The 18,454-nt window shown below is 40.6% G+C and overlaps 1 protein-coding gene across 1 annotated transcript in view; it reads left to right on the forward strand.

The window, feature by feature from the left end:
* Nucleotides 1-229: 229 nt before the first annotated feature.
* ANTXR1 (ANTXR cell adhesion molecule 1) overlaps nt 230-18,454 on the forward strand; it is a 265,145-nt gene continuing 246,920 nt past the window's right edge. Inside the window, exon 1 of the mRNA XM_053588536.1 lies at nt 230-773. Coding sequence (XP_053444511.1) covers nt 622-773 — 152 coding nt within the window. The 5' untranslated portion in view covers nt 230-621. The remainder of the gene's footprint in view (nt 774-18,454) is intronic.

The following is an 18,454-nucleotide window of genomic DNA, read 5'->3' on the forward strand; positions in this document are numbered from 1 at the left end:
AAAAGAAAGGAAGGTGCGTGAGAACGAAACACGCCCAGCTTACACGAAAATGGTAAGGGGGGGAAAAATAAAAAAAAAAGTCGTGTCCGAAGCCTGGCGGTGACCCGGCCCGGCCGCTAGCCCCGCCACGCCGAAGAGTGCTCCCGCCGCCACTGGCCACCAGGTGGCATCCTTTGAACTTTCTTCCCCACGAAAATAAGGAAGCGGGGCAGAGAGGAGGGAGAGAAGGCAAAGCACTCCCCCAAGCAAGAACAATTGGAAAACCCACCCCATAATATTTAAGATCTGGGACAAAGAACAGTCCGAACGAACTGCTTCAATTGCAGGACCTCGGCGCGGCCTGGGGAGCGGCTCTGCGGCCGGAGCCCGGAGCAGCCCCTTTAAAAACGCAGAGTACAGTAGTGGGATTCGTGAAACCTGAAACCTAGAAACAGAATCGAAGCGGAAATCAGAGCGAAAACCTTGAACTCCTCCAGACAATCTCTTCCGGGGAGTTTAGAGGGAGCGAAGGGGAATCAAGGACCCGAGAGGAGGGGCCCTCGGATGGCGCGTCCCTGAGGGTCGCGGCGAGTTCGCGGAGCGTGGGAAGGAGAGGACCCTGCCTCTCCCCGGGCTGCGGTCATGGCCACGGCGGAGCAGAAAGCCCTGCGCACTGGCTTCAAGTGGCTCTCCTTGGCCACTCTCATGCTTATCTGCGCCGGGCAAGGGGGACGCAGGGAGGATGGAGGTCCAGCCTGCTATGGGGGATTTGACCTGTACTTCATTTTGGACAAGTAAGTGCCGTGGGTTGTTCCACGCCGGGCTAAGCGGGCTGTGGTCCTTTTTCCGCCGGCGGGGCTTGTTGGCGGGGTGGCTTTGGGACAGGCGCGCATCTCTGGGACCCCGCGGGACCCAGGAGGTGGCGGCGGCGAGCGCAGCGTCTTTGTTGGAGAGCACTCCTCCTGTCCTCCGCTACCCGGACCCGCAGGGGAGGCGACGCGGCTGGTTTGGGGGGAACACATTTCTTTTCTGCGACCGAGAAGTGTGCAAGGGACTTGGAAGATGCTATAGACTTACTAAGTTTCCGTGAATGCTTCCCATTTTGGTGAGAAAGGCTTGCTTACTAAAGGCAGAACTTGCAGACACTTCTGAAGTACGAAGCGTAAGCAATTTAAGGTCAATGTCTAATTAAAAAAAAACTCTGTCCCACAGAATCCACCGTGTTTGTTCCTGATAATATAATGCATGCTTTGACTGGGCAGTTGATGAAAATGTAAGGCAGGATTTCTCATCCTCGGCAATAGTGAGGTTCAAGCTTGGCGGTTCTTTGTTGTGGCCGCTGTCCTGTGCATCCTACGGTTCAGCAGCACCCTTGGCCTCTCTCCACTTCATGCCAGTCACACTCCTTTTTCCCCTTTAGTGGTGACAACCAGAAATGCTGTCAAATGCCCTCTCCTTCGGCTTGAGAACCCTAGATGTAGGGAATACAAGCTTTTGGCTATGTGGCTGGTGGGCTACCAGGGAGATGCAGGAACCCTGGTTCCCTTACTGAGACCGATGGTGTTTAGGCTTCAGGATTTGCTCAAGGGAGGGCCGAAGTCTAACCAATAAAACACTTCCCAAGTCTCCAAAGGTTTGCCAAGCCACAGTCATTCAAGGAAGCTTCGTGCTACCTCCTAAAAATCAGCTTCGGTAATAAAAAGCCCCTCGCGGAAGATCCACGATCATTAAATCGGTGTGAGCTCCCCAGTGCCAGGAGAGACGCTTGCTGTTACAGCGGTGGGGAGATGGATTTCACAGACTGGAAAGTATTTGGGAGTTGGAAAAAGAGTCCTGAAAAATAAACTGGCCAGCTAGACACCAAATGTGCTTTGCAGTTGCCTCTGGAGTTTGATTTTTCCGTAAAAGCTGTTTTGAACTCCAGATTCTTTGGATGAAAAGTGAGATTTTTTTTTTTTCAGATTTATGAGAAGGTGGATACTGAAAATATACTCCAATACTAAGATGTGGAATTTTTTTGTTACTTCTAGTGGCTGGGTGCACCAGCTCACAGGCTCAGAGATGGTGTCTAAAAAGAGTTAGAGATGCCTGTCATTTGTGCTTTTTAAAAAGCCTGTTCCAAAAGAGGGGTGGGAAAACTTGGGAAAAAGGGACAGAAACTACCAATCCCTGAATGTCTCAATACTGTAGAAAATCCGTTCTCCTCAGATTAATTTATAAATTGAATTAAACTTCTCAGTTGAAGTTTTGAGAGAATTTATTTTGATGGTGGGAATTGAACAACATAATTCTAGACTTATCTTAGAGAAAAAGCAGATTAAAAAATTTTTTTTGGAAAAAAATAATGAATATTTTCTCTCCAAATATTAAAATATAATAAAGGCAAATTGGAAAAACAGGACGGTAAAAATCAAAGAACAGGTGGACAGAACAGAAAATCTAGAAATATAAGTGCTTGTAGACCCAAGTACATGTAAGCATTGAGTGGAATTACAAATAAGTAAGTAGTGAATTCATTATTTTTTAAAAGTTCTTGGACAGGTGGTTATAACATGAAGAAAAAGGTTACATTTATACTGCCCACCACACACTAAAATAAGTTCCAGAAAGACTGAAAATTTAAGTGTTTAAAATAAAATGATCAAAGAACTAGAAAATAATTGATGAATATTATTGCAACCTTAGGTTTAAAGCTTTTAAAACATTACAAGGTAAGAACCATAAAGGAAAATATAAAGAGATTTGGTTAAAATTTTACACCTCTGTATGTAAAACAATGCCATAAATATAAGAAGTCACAGTAACTTTTGCAACATACATCACTCTCTAAAGAGTGATCTCTAAAGAGTGATCTAAGTACATAAAAGCAGTAAAAAAAAAAACCCTATAGCATAGGGTTATTGCATAATTCAGAAAAGAAAAATATATATGAAAGTCAATAAAAAAACAAAAAAGTTCACTAGTAGTCAAACAAACAAACAAAAAAATCAAACAACATAACTTGTTTTAAGTTGGCAAAGAATTTTAAGGAATTACAATATTAAGTATCGGACAGTTTGTGGGCGGTAGTCCTTTTCATAAATTACTAGTGAAACAATAAACTGGAACAGTCTTTCTAGACTTTTGCTCTCCAGTAGAACTTTCTAGGATGATGTTAATGTATCTGCGCTGTCCAGTGTGGTAGTTGCTGCCCATGTGTGACTGTTGAGCGCTTGCAATGTGGCTGGTGTGATGGAGGATTTGAATTTTTAATCTTGTTAAAATCAAATTAATTTAAGCTTAAAAAAGCCACATGTGACGGCTGTATCAGATAGTGAAGACAAGAAGATAATTTGGCAACATGTATCAAATACTTTTAAAAGATGAGGTGTCAGCCTTTTCATCTAGCAGTTCCATGTCCTAAACAAAAAATCTAAATAGTTGCAAACATGTACCTACATGTATGTATAAAGCTGAGAATTACGTGTATCCAACAATAGGACATTTACTATGTAAGGCACAACATATAGACAGCATGCAGTATGCCTGGCATTTTATTCATGCTTGTAAACTATTCTAGGAGAAATATATGTATAATGCTTATAATATTTTTAGGTGAAATTACCCAACATTGCATGCATTGTGATTCTACCTTTGTAAAAAAGTTAAACATGCCTGTGCATGTTTCTATTTACCGAATATGGTAATAGTGTTACTCTCTAGAAGATCAGATTTCTAAATTCTATTTTTACCTTTTATTGAATTTTCAAATTTCTCTGTAAAGAGTGTGTATTATTTTTATCAGCAACAAAAATAAGTTATTTTGAGTTTTTAAAAAATTATGTCAGGTGTAGAGAGGGTCTCCAACTAGCATGCTAAGTTCCAAGCTCCTCACTATTATAAAGAATGTTGCTTCTTTTATATTTAATTCTGGAGTAAATTTCTAAATGTCCCATGGGATCCTTTGAAGCACACTGGGGACCCAAAAAGTGCCCCAGGAAAAAAACTAGTGGGGGGTCTTTATAGGCATGTAGCTTTACGTTCAGATGGCTGCCTCTGGTTTCTTGTTGTGTTCCTATTGCTTTGGGAGGGGGATGCTTTTGTGCTAAATAAAAACCTTGCTAGCACTCTGTATGATATAGTGTTCACACCTCCAACTTGCCATCTTGATCCAGGCTAATTCATCAGTTTTTTTGAGGCCAGAGCTGGGGGATGGGTCAAAGGGGAGCCATCACAAGCCCCTGGGTTGTTTCTAAAGACAAGATCTCTTGTCCTAGAAAGAACTTCCTCAAACAGTGCTGTCCAGCACCCAACCACAGCAAAGTGGAAAGGGAAAGAATGCTGACTTGTTTTTTCTTTGGGCTTCTAAGATCCTTCAGTGGGCAAGACGCTATCTACAGGCTGAAACAAAGAGCTCGCAGGGGACGGGATCCACCATTCTTCTCCCCACCCCTGTGACTCCCTTTGCCCTTGTGACTGGTTCTCTTTTCCAGGACGTTAAATCTCATTTCATTTTAGCTTTAAGCAGGACGCATGTCTGGCCTGGAGGGAACCCAGATTATACATTTAATGGAACGTCATGTTTTCTCAACCAGGAGCAGAGACTTCATAATGATAACCTAGAAAATACCACAGTAACACAATAGGGCATTATTAGTGGCTTTGGCGACTGGTCTGATGGATTGGGCTGCACAAGGCTTTATACTGATGGAATTTCATGTTCACTTAAACATGCTTTTCTGGTTATAGTCAGGAAAAGTAGATTGCTGGGAATTCAATCACGGATTTGAAAAGTTAGATTTGGAAGGCCTCTGTCCAAAAAGGAAAAATAGCAATGGAGCAGGAGCCTCTTTTAAGTCTTCCAGGGGATCTTGTAAGATTAATGGATCCATTTGACCAACCCACACACATGAATGTGTCTTTCTCCTCTCCCAGGGTCCTTCTGTGTTTATAGCATACATTTATGTATCATGTATTGGTCTATTTTATATAGAGCTATTAGTCACTGAAATGGAGAAAGTGGATTTTGCATCATGAGTCTTAGGGAAGTGCTGGCTATGTTATATGGTACCCTAAAGACTTGACACGTATACGTGTTATATGTTAGATGTGGGGAAGAGACCTGGAGAGTGGGAGTAGATGCTGAGCAGCTTTATTTATAGGACCTTCCAGTGCCACAGCCTGCCATTTATTTCCTGTACCAAAGAAATCCTTGTGTTTGTAAAGGAACCCACAGGCTCACCATGTGCTCTTTCTCCATTAAAGATCTGACAGATCCCCTCTGTCATTTCTTTTCTGTTCAGTACCAGGGACTGATACCAGTCCCTTTACAAAGGGACTCCATCTTGCCAAGCCCCCAGACCTAAGCGCAGCGTGCACAGAGGATGTCCCTCAGTGGTATTGATTTGTAGGACTACTACTGGTTGTTGTTCTTCAGGGACAAGGTCATTAGACTAGGAACTTCACCACCAGGTATTGTATTTTCTGGGAAAATACTTTCTGGGTTCCTAGCTACTAGTGTACAAAAGAAACTTTGGAATCAGAACTTGTATGACTCTTGCAGACAGTTCTGCTCTCTCTGGAGGGCTCCAAAGACAACCTTGTTTGGTAGGTAAGGCAAGCACAATTGTTCCTGATTTGCAAATAAGAATACCTTTGTTCAATCCACTTGGTTAAGTGACCTGCCCAGGAACCCAGGATTAGATCATGACAGAGCCAAGATGATGTCTATGCCTGACTCCCAGCCCAAGTCTTTCTGTTCATCTCTGCCTTGTACAGTTGGGCCATAATGAGAAGCACATGGTAATACAACTAGAGGAACTGGGTGGATTCCAAACTCCTGCATCAGTGTTTCAGTAAATCACGGTGCATAAGGCAATTAAGGTTGCTTAACTAAGAGATACGGCTCCACTGTTAAATCAGCAGTGGTTAATTGGAAGTCTTAGGGACTAACAACCCCTGTAACCCAGAGAAATGCTTCAAAGATCTGAAGGTTTAATTGATGAATCAGTCCCTAAGGTATGTTCAGGACATCTTATTATGATGCATTTAAACGTCCGGTAAATTAGGAATTTGTTTAGACTGAATCTGATGGAAAAGGGGAAGTCTGTGGATGTGTTATAATGTACAGATGTAGCTCCCTTTCAGAAATACTTTAGAAAATGGCTTAGATTGTGCAAAATTGGTTCCATCTAAGGATACAAAGAGCCCATTAGAAGGTACCTTGACAGTACTATGATAATAATCTTAAAAGGCATCAGGAAAAAAATTATCAGGGGCCAAGAATTTCTTTTTCTCTCTCTCTCTTTTTTTTTTGGTGAGCTGAACTTTATTGTTGGCTTTAAAGCTTCCTCCAGTTAGGTTCCAGGTTTGGAGAGAGCATATCAGGCTAGGCAATAGGTGGTAGAGCTGCCTGAAAATTAGAAGGTTTGACATATGGATCAAAAATAAAAATAAGGCAAAAGTGATTTTGTTTTGTCTTATGTTTCTGTCTAGGTCAGCCAAGCAATTACTTCTACTTTCCTTAGCTATGGAGACCTGGTAAAACTCAGCATCAAGCTGAGACTAGAATCCAGGAGGGTTGGATGGAGGAAGACACCCTTCCCAATATAACCAGTAATCGTCTCCAAATGCTAAAGAACTCTGGTGGTCTGGGAACAAATTCTGGCATTCCAAGGGAGACTTGGCTGTCACATAAATGCAAATGGGATTTCATTTATGCTAATTTAAAAGGTGTGTCTATTTTTGGTATGCAGCCAAGAGACTGGATCTTGCTTCTCCGAGTGATGACTCTGTAGCAGAACTAAGAGAGGGTAGTTGGACATTCCCTGACACATTTTTCAGACATCTCGGGTTTTTACTGAAAAAATAATTAGATTTCTTCAATATGACTTAGCTTATTCTTTCATTCATTTGGCACACATGACATTCTTGCTTCTGATCACGTATGTACACCAGGAAAGGCATGGATAACGCGATGCCTGTTGCCAGTGATGTCCTGTCCTGAGAGGTACAAGGAATGTAAAATAAACAGGAAGTACTCCTAGACTGTTGGCTTTTTATGGAGGAAGATGTTAGAAGGATTCTAGGCAGCCCAAACTTAAGGCTACAATTGGGCAGGAGCCAGATAAGGTCAATTTTAGATCAATAAGACCAAATAATAACATTTACTGAGCACTTGCTACCTGCCAGGCACTTTGCCCATACAATACTGGTTAGTCGTTACAACCCGCATAAGGTCTTGTACAACCCGTACAGTTATAATCACCATTCCACACATGAGGAAACTGAGGTTTAGAGAGGTTAGCCAAGGTCACTCTAAGTGGCAAAGCTAAGCTTCCAGCTTATGCCTTTCTGACTCATGATCTACATACAAATATGAAAAAACTTTAAACGTGAAAGAACATCGAATCAGTCTGAGTAGGATAGATTATGCTGGGTAACAGTACCCAAAATCTCTAGTACACAAAACAACAAAGGTTTCTTGTCCGAGTTTACTGCACATCTGATAGGGTCAGTAGGGGCTCTACTCATAGTGGTCATTCTGGGAGCTGGACTGGTGGACAATCCTTTGTGACACCTGCTGCCACCATCGTGGCTACGAGGGAAAAGAATGCCAGAGGCTGTCTTCCTGGCTGTGAAATGCTTCAGGGGGAAGTGACATGCTCCCTTCCACTCAGCCTGTTAGGCTGCAATATGGACTCACCTTGTGGAAAGGGATAAGAAATTAGAAATCTAATTCTCCCACGTGTCTAGAAGGAAAGGAAAGCCAAATATTAGTCAGCAACAAGAGCTTTTACTGCAAACACCATAATTATACCTTGCTTTGGCCTGAGCGAGAAAGAAAGGAGTAGTTATTGAGAGAGGGTAAAGAGATAAGACTTCTGGGAAAAAGCCACTTTCGAACTATGTCCTGGGTATACCATATTCATCAACCTGAGTTACTGTGGGGCGTGATGTTTCACACACATAGGAGGCAATGGAGCCTCTTGCTCTCTTCCTTTCTATCCCTCCCCCCTTCTCCTTGTCCTTTAGATGAAACATGCAATATTCAGTTTAGTGAGCAAGGAATTAAATTAGATTAAATGGGAAGTAGAAATAGAGATTCAACCTGCTCCTTTGCCACCTACGTATTATAAGAATATACTTGAAAGATAAGAATCTCTTTTTCCACAGTTTTTGGAATACGAGGAGATTTAAAAGACTGGGAATAGAGCAACCAGTGGGACAGGGAACACTGCAGCAGCAGAGCTGGGAAGATGAGACAGCCCTATACTACAAGAGGCTGATTCAAAGTTTGAATCAAGAATGTCTGTGCTTCGGGTGGCACCTGTGGCTCAAAGGAGTGGGGTTCCGGCCCCATATGCCGGAGGTGGCGGGTTCAAACCCAGCCCTGGCCAAAAACTGCAAAAAAAAAAAAAGAATGTCTGTATTTCAACTAGTGTTTCTCAATGGGAGAGTGCTGTTGGCCTTTTGGGGGGCAGTCTTTTATTGTGAGGGCCAGTATGGTGCTTGGCATCCCTGCTCCTTGCTTTCAAAATGCTTTTCTTTCTATTGTGATAGCCTCTACATATATTTAGAGGAGTAGTACCATCCTGGTTGAGAACCCTTGACTAAAGGAATGCAGGCTAGCGTGAGACATGCTAATGATGTTGATTCCCAGCCCACAAGGGTCACCACTGAGCAGGAAGAGCATTCGTCTGGAGGAGTAAGTGGGGAGACTTCAGTGATGAGGGGACCAGTGGAAATTGCAGACCTTGGAAATGAGTATGTTAAACTAGAAGTTCTCAACCAAGGGCCAGATCAGAACTTCAAAGACCTGAGGCAGGCATGTGTATTTTGGAAAAGCTTCCCAGGTGATTCTGATGTGGGTCTCTCTCTCCCATAATATATCATAAGACTGAACAGGAAGACAGGAAAAGTTAACCCGTACTGCTGGCCTTTCTTCCCTGTGATGAGGATTCAGCTGAGGCAGCACACCTCTCAGAACTGGACCCCAAGCAGACTCTCACTTTACATGAGGGGAGAAGAACGCTCTAGTGATAGAGAGGAAGAAGAGCAAAGGTCACAGGGAGGCCCATGCTTTGTCTTTCAGTGTTGCCAGGTCTCACTGCATGCATGTACATTTAAGCTGAAGTGTTTGCTAGTCTTAGACAGTCCTCTGCTCCCTTTCTGTCAAGTCTCCATGCACAAAATGTGTTTCAGTGCTTCACAGAAGGAACAGAGGCTCAAATACAGGGGTTAAGAGGACCAACTGTGCAATCAGGCATCTTTGCCTTCAAATAATTGCTCAACCTTTTACCAAGTACTGTGACCTTGGGTAAATTATTTGGCCTCTCTGATTGTTAGTATTCTCGTTAATATAATAAGTATTAGCACTTCTGCTTCACATTTTTTTTTTTTTTAGAGACAGAGTCTCACTTTGTCGCCCTCGGTAGAGTGCTGTGGCATCACAGCTCACAGCACCCTCCAGCTCTTGGGCTTAGGTGATTCTCTTGCTTCAGCCTCCTAAGTAGCTGTGACTACAGGCACCTGCCACAACGCCCAGCTATTTTTTTTATTGCAGTTTGGCCAGGGCTGGGTTTGAACCTACCACCCTTGGTATATGGGGCCGGCGCCTTACTCACTGAGCCACAGGCACCGCCCAGCACTTCTGCTTCACATAAGTGTTATAAAGATTAAGTATGATTAAAACTTTTAACCAAGCATTTGGCACACGAGTGCCCAGATGCTAGATGGTGATGGTGGTAATGATAGTGGAGCTGATGGTGATGGGGATGATGATGGGCAGTGGTGACAGTGGTGACTGTGATGGTAATGATGGTAATGATGGTACTGGTGGTGGTGATGGTGGTTGTAGTGTTGATGGTGATTGTGGGGGTAGTGGAAGTGATGGTGGTAAGGATGGAGGTGATGGTAACGGTGATCATGAAAGTGATGATCATGATGGCATGATGGTAGTGGTGATAGTGATGGTAACCATGGTTATGATAATAGCGATGGCCGTGGAGATGGCAGTGATAGGAATGATGGTCATGGTGACGATAATGACAATGTAGGTGGTGGTGGTGGTAATTACCCCTAGAGAAAGAGGATGTGACCCTTTAACAAAGGACACCTCCCTAGATTCCAAGCAGGACTACCTGGCTAGGGTGAGGAATATATCAGTTCAATTCAATAGTTATCAAATTTTGGTAAACTTCTGGAATTGTGAAATGTCTAAGACATGCCACAGTTCTTCAAGGACTCTTGGTTAATAGAAGAGACTAAGCACTGGGGAAGCAGTTCATGAAATAATCAAGTTTGGTTGATATGCGATGGACTTAGGAGGCTTCACAGAGGAAGACTTTGGATCTGGAACTCGAAAGTTGAGCAGGATTTTGTCAGGAGACAAAGTAAAGAGAGGGGCAAGATATGGGAAAGAACAGTGACACATACTCTTTGTGATATGAATGTGACAGGGTTGAAATTGACAAGCTTGTGTGTGTGTTTTAGAAATATATATTTACCATCTATTCTTGTAGTGAGAATGAGGGAAAAAAGAATAAATGAAATTGGGTGCTTCTTTGTATTGAGGGAGCAACAAGATTGAACAAGCAATTTGCTGTGAGTGAACTGGAAAGAAGAGAGTAGGAACCATGAGGTGGAGGTGTCAGAGGAAAGAAAGGCTTGGTGTGGATGTGTGGAGTCTGAACGTGTGGGACATTTGCATGGAGATGTGGTATAGATGGTAGGATTGATACTCTGGAACTGAAACAAAAGGCTTGAATGTTATTAACCCCATGGTAGTAGTCGAAAATGTGGGTGTGGATAATAAATAACATGAAGATAACATCAGTATTTTATTTTATTTTATTTTATTTTATTTATTTATTTTTGTACAGACAGAGTCTCACTGTACCGCCCTCGGGTAGAGTGCTGTGGCGTCACACGGCTCACAGCAACCTCTAACTCTTGGGCTTACGCGATTCTCTTGCCTCAGCCTCTCGAGCAGCTGGGACTACAGGCGCCCGCCACAACACCCGGCTATTTTTTTTTTGTTGTTGCAGTTTGGCCGGGGCTGGGTTTGAACCCACCACCCTCGGCATATGGGGCCGGCGCCCTACTCACTGAGCCACAGGTGCCGCCCCCAACATCAGTATTTTAAAATGTCAAGAAGAGATGGAGTTGAAGAGGAAGATGGCCAGGGTCCATCCCAGAGGAATTGCCAACAGGCACTGTCTGGGCAAAAGAAGAAACAGAGCTGACAAGGAGTAGTCACAATAGTCCCAAGAGAACCAGCAAAGAATTGTACCACTGAGGCAAGGAGGGTCAGAATTTCAGTGGAGGGATGATGTTTTCCTCTGAAGTTATCTCTTCCTCTGTTTCTAGTCTTAGTGGATGATGGTGTCATCAGCCCAGCCATGTAAGCTAGAGAACTGGGAATAATCCTCTTTCTCACCCTCAGGGCCTGATGTCCATCTCTCATATCTTTCCTAAGTCTTTGCTGTTCTTTACCTTGATGGTGCCTTAGCTCAGGCCTTCACCATTTTCACCCAGTTCATGGAAACATTCAGTAAATTGGTCTCTTTGCCTCTTTTCTCTACCCTTCCCTCCACATGTATTCTTGTTTTATAAATTAATTTTTTAAAAAAAATTTCAGAATTTTAGGGGGTACACATTTTATTTACTTATTTTTTTATACAGATTGAGTCATAGTTATAATGCCCTTCACCCAGGTAATGTGCAATAGGTGTGAATTTGCCTATCCCTTCCCCCTCAGCTTGATTTTCATTGAGATTTACTTTCCTCTGTACACTTAAGTGTTAATCAATTAGTTCTAATTTGGTAGTGAGTACATGTGTTATTTCCTCTATTCTTGTGATGTTTCACTTAGAAGAACGGTTTCTAGTTCCATCTAACTTGTCACAAAATATACTAGATTGCCATTTTTTGTTTTTTGGGTTTTTTTTTAAAGGCTGAGTAGTACTCTGTGGTATGCATATACCACAATTTATTAATCTGTTCATTTATTGGTGGACACTGGGCTGTTTCCATGTCTTTGCAAGTTTTGAATTGTGCTACTAGAAATATTTCAGCGAAGATTTACTTTTTATAAAATGACCTCTTTTCCTTTGGGTATATGCCCAGCACTGGGATTAGTGGATCAAATGGCAGCTCTACTTTAAGTTCTTCCTTACAGCTTTCCATAGAGGTTCTACTAGTTTGCAGTCCCACCCATGGCATACGAAAGTTCCTTTCTCTCTGCATCTGTGCTAACATCTGTTTGGGGACTTTTTAATACAAGCCATTCTCATTGGAGTTAGGTGATATCTAAATGTGGATTTGATTTGCATTTCCCTAATGATTAGAGACAGTAAGCCTTTTTTTAATGAGTTTGTTGGCCGTTAGTATGTCTTCATTTGAAAGTTAGAGTTCATGTCTTCTGCTCACTTTTTAATGGGATTGTTTGGTTGTTGCATGATGATTTGCTTAAGTTCTTTGTAGACTCAGGTTATCAGTCTTTTATGAGATGTATTGCATGCAAATATTTTCTCCCATTCTGTGGGTTGTCTACTATTTGCTCTTTTGATTGTGTCCTTGGCTGTGCAGAAGCTTTTTGATTTGATTAGATCACATTTATTTGTTTTTGGTGTTGCTGTGATTGCTTTTGGAGTCTTCATGAATTATTTGCCTAGGCCAATATCTGTAAGAGTTTTTTAACATTTTCTTCTCAAATTCATGTAGTTTTATGCCTTAGGTTTTAAAGCTTTTATCTATCATGAGTTAATTTTTGTGAGTGGTGAGAGGTGTGAATCCTGTTTCATTCTTTTAATATGGCTATCCAGTTTTCCCAGCACTGTTTATTGAATAGGGAATCTTTTCCCCAGCATATGTTTTTATCTGTTTTGTCAAAAATCAGATGGGAATATGAGGATGATTTCATCTCTGGCTTCTCTATTCTGATCCATAGGTCTATGTCTCTGTTTTTGTGCCAGTACCATGCTGTTTTGGTTACTGTTGACGTGTAGTATAGCTTGAAGTCAAGTAAAATGATGTCTCCCACTTTAAGGTTGTATTGGGTATTCAGGGTCTTTTATGGTTCCATATAAAGTATAGAATTATTATTTTTTTTAGATCTGCAAAAAAATGGCATTGGCATTTTAATGGGGATTGCATTGAATATATAAATTACTTTGAGTAGTATACACATATTAACAATGTTGATTTGGCTGATCCATGAGCATGATATATTTTTCCACCTGTTTACATCCTCTGCACTTTCTTTCCTCAGTGTTTCATAACTCTTCCTATAGAAGTCTTTCACCTTGTTGTTAAGTATACTCCTAGGTATTTTCTTTGTTGCTTCTGAAAATGGTACTGAGTAATGCCCTATCTATACTAGTTTTGTTGAACATTCTTACTGTGAAAAGGTACTGAATTATGTCAAGTGCTTTTTCTGTGTCAATTGAAAAGATCATATGGTGTTTGTTTTTGCATCTATTTATGTGGTGAACTACATTTATAGATGAGCATATGTTGAGTCATCCTCAAACTCCTTGGCTAAAGCAATCTTTCTGCCTCAAGCTCCCAAGTAGCCAGGAGTACAGGTGCATGCCACCACACCTGGCCGAGATTCCTAATTTTTGAATCAAAGTAGTAATAATAGTGCAATTTGGTGATTTTCAAAAATCTCCTTAGGTAAAATGCTCACTCTCAGATTTTGCCTTTCTCCCTCCAATAGAATCTGGGTATTCACGGGAGACTGATTTGTCCTTGTAAGGAAGTCCTTTGATTTTGGACCAGCTGGTTTCATGGCAAGTTCTATCATATCTTTAAGGAATAGAAAATTTCAGTGCTAAACTCTTACAGAAAACAGGGAAGGAGAGAATTTTTACTTTAAGGAGCTAGTGTACATCTGATATCAATACCTACCAAAGGTAAGAACTTCATATGCAAAACTTCCTACCAACTTTTGAATAAAAACTTTAAATTCAAAATTAAATACATTAAAACAAAACTAACAGTGTAGCAAAAGAATAATATTCTAAGGCCAAGTAAAATTTATCCTGGGAATGCAAGGAGGCTTCAATATTTAAGAACTATATTAAAATAACTCACATTTATTTTGACCACCAAAGATAAAAACCATATTTTCTCAGCAGAATCTGAAAGACATCTCTTTGAATACTTAAGCATTCAAAAGATATGAAGGATATGAATAATAATTAATGAGGTTGATTTAATAAATATATTTCAAACCCTATACCCCACAGAAAATAAACTTTTCTTTCAAATCCATGCAATATTTATTAAGTCACAAAGAATGCCTTCATATATATCCCCAGGCACAATTTTTCCAGTTCACATTCTCAGCAATAAATAACAGGAAATGAATAGTGAACTATACCAAAACTTCTGCTATCGGGGAAAAATATATAGAATTTTATATTATCCTATTGTGAGAAAAACATAACAATGAATATAGGAACTAGAAAGAAACAAGACTGAGAAAAAGTGATTATCTAAAACAGAGGTTGGCAAACTATGGCCTGTAACCTGTTATTGTAAATAATTTTTTTTTTTTTTTTTGTAGAGAGAGTCTCACTTTATGGCCCTCGGCAGAGTGCTGTGGCCTCACACAGCTCACAGCAACCTCCAACTCCTGGGCTTAAGCGATTCTCTTGCCTCAGCCTCTCAAGTAGCTGGGACTACAGGTGCCTGCCACAATGCCCGGCTATTTTTTGGTTGCAGTTTGGCTGGGGCCAGGTTTGAACCCGCCACCCTCGGTATATGGGGCCGGCGCCTTACCGACTGAGCCACAGGTGCCGCCCTATTGTAAATAAAATTTTATTGAAGCACAGCCACACTCATTTTGTTCATGTAGTATCAATGACTGCTTTTGTACTATAAACAAGAGTTGAGCAGTTGCCATGGAGACCATATCCCCATCCCCACCCTGTTCAAAATTTTGTTTGTCCCTTCATAGAAAAAGTTTTCTGGCCTCTGGACTAAGAAAACATTTGCAACCCAGTAGAAAATGGGCAAAGAATATCGATACCAGGGTCAGGTTCATGGGCATGGACATGTGCAATCACCCAGGGCCACGCATGTAGAAGGGCCTGGCACTTGGTTTAATTCTCTGTTTTTGCTATCTTGAAATTCTTAATTTTTGAACAGGTGACCCTGCATTTTCATTTTGCAGTGGGTTCTGTAAATTATGTAGCTGGCCCTAATTGATACAAAGGAACTCAAATGAACAAAAAATATGGGAGAAAAGTTTGTGGTCTGTAATTATACGCATCCAAATTAAAACTATAATGAAATCAATCGATCCTTACTCTACCCACCCTCACTGCATAGCCTGTTTTACCTGGATACAGGGGCAGTTGTCAAGGCAATTGCCTCCTGGAAACTCAAACGTAAACCCCCATTTTTGGCTTCTATCCCTTTCTCTCTTTTCTGCGCATAAAACCCAGATAGCAAAAGCTTTCAATACTGCCATCATATTGTCTGCTCTAAGGCACAGATTTCCTCTTCACCAAAATAAATTATGTCTTCTTTTTTTGTGTGTTTGTGTGTGTTAAGACATTTATATTCTACATTTACTAAGTTTCACATGTACCCTTGTGAGATGCACCGCAGGTGTAGTCCTACCAATCACCCTCCCTCCGCCCATCCTCTGCCCTCCCTCCCCTCTCTTTCCCCCTTCCCCCTATTCTTAGGTTATAACTGGGTTACAGCTTTCATGTGAAAGCCATAAATAAGTTTCATATTAGGGCTGAGTACATTGGATACTTTTTCTTCCATTCTTGAGATACTTTACTAAGAAGAATATGTTCCAGCTCCATCCATGTAAACATGAAAGAGGTAAAGTCTCCATCTTTCTTTAAGGCTGCATAATATTCCATGGTGTACATATACCACAATTTTTTAATCCATTGGTGGATCGATGGGCACTTGGGCTTTTTTCCATGACTTAGCAATTATGAATTGGGCCGCAATAAACGTTCTGGTACAAATATCTTTGTTATAATGTGATTTTTGGTCTTCTGGGTATATACCTAGTAGAGGAATTATAGGATTGAATAGCAGATCTATTTTTAGATCTCTAAGTGTTCTCCAAACATCTTTCCAAAAGGAATGTATTAATTTGCATTCCCACCTGCAGTGTAGAAGTATTCCCTTTTCTCCACATCCACGCCAACATCTCTGGTCTTGGGATTTTGTGATATGGGGTAATCTTACTGGAGTTAGATGATATCTCAAAGTAGTTTTGATTTGCATTTCTCTGATGATTAAAAATGATGAGCATTTTTTCATATGTCTGTAGGCCGTGCACCTGTCTTCTTCAGAGAAGTTTCTCTTTAAGTCCTTTGCCCAGCCTGCAGTGGGATCACTTGTTCTTTTCTTGCTTATACGTTTGAGTTCTCTGTGGATTCTGGTTATTAAACCTTTGTCAGAGACATAACCTGCAAATATCTTCTCCCATTCTGAGGGCTGTCTGCTTGCTTTACTTACTGTGTTCTTGGCTGTGCAGAAGCTTTTTAGTTTGACCAGGTCCTAGTAGTGTATTTTTGAAGCTGCTTCAATTGCCCGGGGGGTGAGAGGGGTCCTCCTCATAAAATACTCACCCAGACCGATTTCGTCAAGAGTTTTCTCTCCACTCTCTTCTAGTATTTTTATAGTTTCATGTCTTAAGTTTAAATCTTTAATCCAGTGAGAGTCTATCTTAGATAACGGTGAAAGGTGTGGATCCAGTTTGAGTCTTCTACAGGTTGCCAGCCAGTTCACCCAGCACCATTTGTTAAATAGGGAATCTTTTCCCCACTGAATGTTTTTAATTGGCTTGTCAAAGATCATTCCCCACTGAATGTTTTTAATTGGCTTGTCAAAGATCAAATAATAGCTGGATTCATCTCTTGGTTCTCTATTCTGTTCCAGACATCTACTTCTCTGTTTTTATGCTGTTTTGATACTATCGATTTATACTATAATTTGAGGTCTGGTAGCGTGATTTCTCCTGCTTTGTTTTTATTTCTAAGTAATTTCTTGGCTATTCGAGGTTTTTTCTGATTCCATATAAAACGAAATATTATTTTTTCAAGATCTTTAAAACATGACAGTGAAGATTTAATAGGGATTGCATTAAAATTGTATATTGCTTTGGGTAGTATGGACATTTTAACAATGTTGATTCTTCCCAGCCATGAGCATGGTATGTTTTTCCATTTGTTAACATTTTCAGCTATTTTCTTTTCTTAAAGTTTCATAGTTCTCTTTATAGAGATCTTTCACGTCCTTTGTTAGATAACCTCCAAATATTTCATCTTCTTTGGCACTACTGTGAATGGAATAGAGTCCTTAACTGTCTTTTCAGCTTGACTATTGTTGGTATATATAAAGGCTACCAATTTATGAATGTTGATTTTGTAACCTGAGACACTGCTTTATTCCTTGATCACTTCTAAGAGTTTTGTAGTAGAATCCCTGGTGTTTTCCAGATGTACAATAATATCATCGCAAAGAGCGAAAGTTTGATCTCTTCTGACACTATATGGATACCCTTAATCACCTTTTCTTCCCTAATTGGGGTGGCTAAACCTTCCATTACAATGTTAAAGAGCAGTGGAGACAATGGGCAGCCTTGTCTGGTTCCTGATCTGAGTGGAAATGATTTCAATTTAACTCCATTCAATACGATATTGGCTGTGGGTTTGCTGTAGATGGCCTCTTATCAGTTTGAGAAATGTCCCTTCTATACTAATTTTCTTAAGTGTTCTGATCATGAAGGGGTGCTGGATATTATCAAAAGCTTTTTTTGCATCAATTGAGAGAATCATATGGTCTTTGTTTTTTAATTTGTTTATGTGCTGAATTATACTTACAGATTTACATATATTGAACCAACTTTGAGAGCCTGGGATAAAACCGACTTGGTCATGATGTATAATTTGTTTGATGTGTTGCTGGATTCTGTTTGTTAGGATCTTGTTGAATATTTTTGCATCTATATTCATTAATAATATTGGTCTATAATTTTCTTTTCTTGTTGGGTCTTTTCCTGGTTTGGGGATCAGAGTGATGTTTGCTTCATAGAATGAGTTGGGTAGTGCTCCTTCTTTTTCTACATTTTGGAACAGGTTGAGTAATATAGATACTAGTTCCTCTTTAAAGGTTTGGTAGAATTCTGACGTGAAGCCACCTGGTCCCGGGCTTTTGTTTTTAGGGAGATTTTGTATGGTTGATGCTATTTCAGAACTTGATATTGGCCTGTTCAACATTTCCACTTGATTCTGGCTGAGTCTTGGAAGGTGACGTGCTTCCAAGTATTGGTCAGTTTCCTTCAGATTTTCATATTTCTGAGAATAAAGTTTCTTGTAATATTTATTAAAGATTTTTTTAATTTCTGAGGACTCTGTTGTTATTTCATCTTTGTTGTTTCTGATTGATGAGATTAGAGATTTTACTCTTTTTTTTCCTGGTTAGGTTAGCCAAAGGTTTATCTATTTTATTT

Source organism: Nycticebus coucang, chromosome 4 (assembly GCF_027406575.1).
Source record: "Nycticebus coucang isolate mNycCou1 chromosome 4, mNycCou1.pri, whole genome shotgun sequence".
Lineage (NCBI taxonomy): Eukaryota > Metazoa > Chordata > Mammalia > Primates > Lorisidae > Nycticebus > Nycticebus coucang.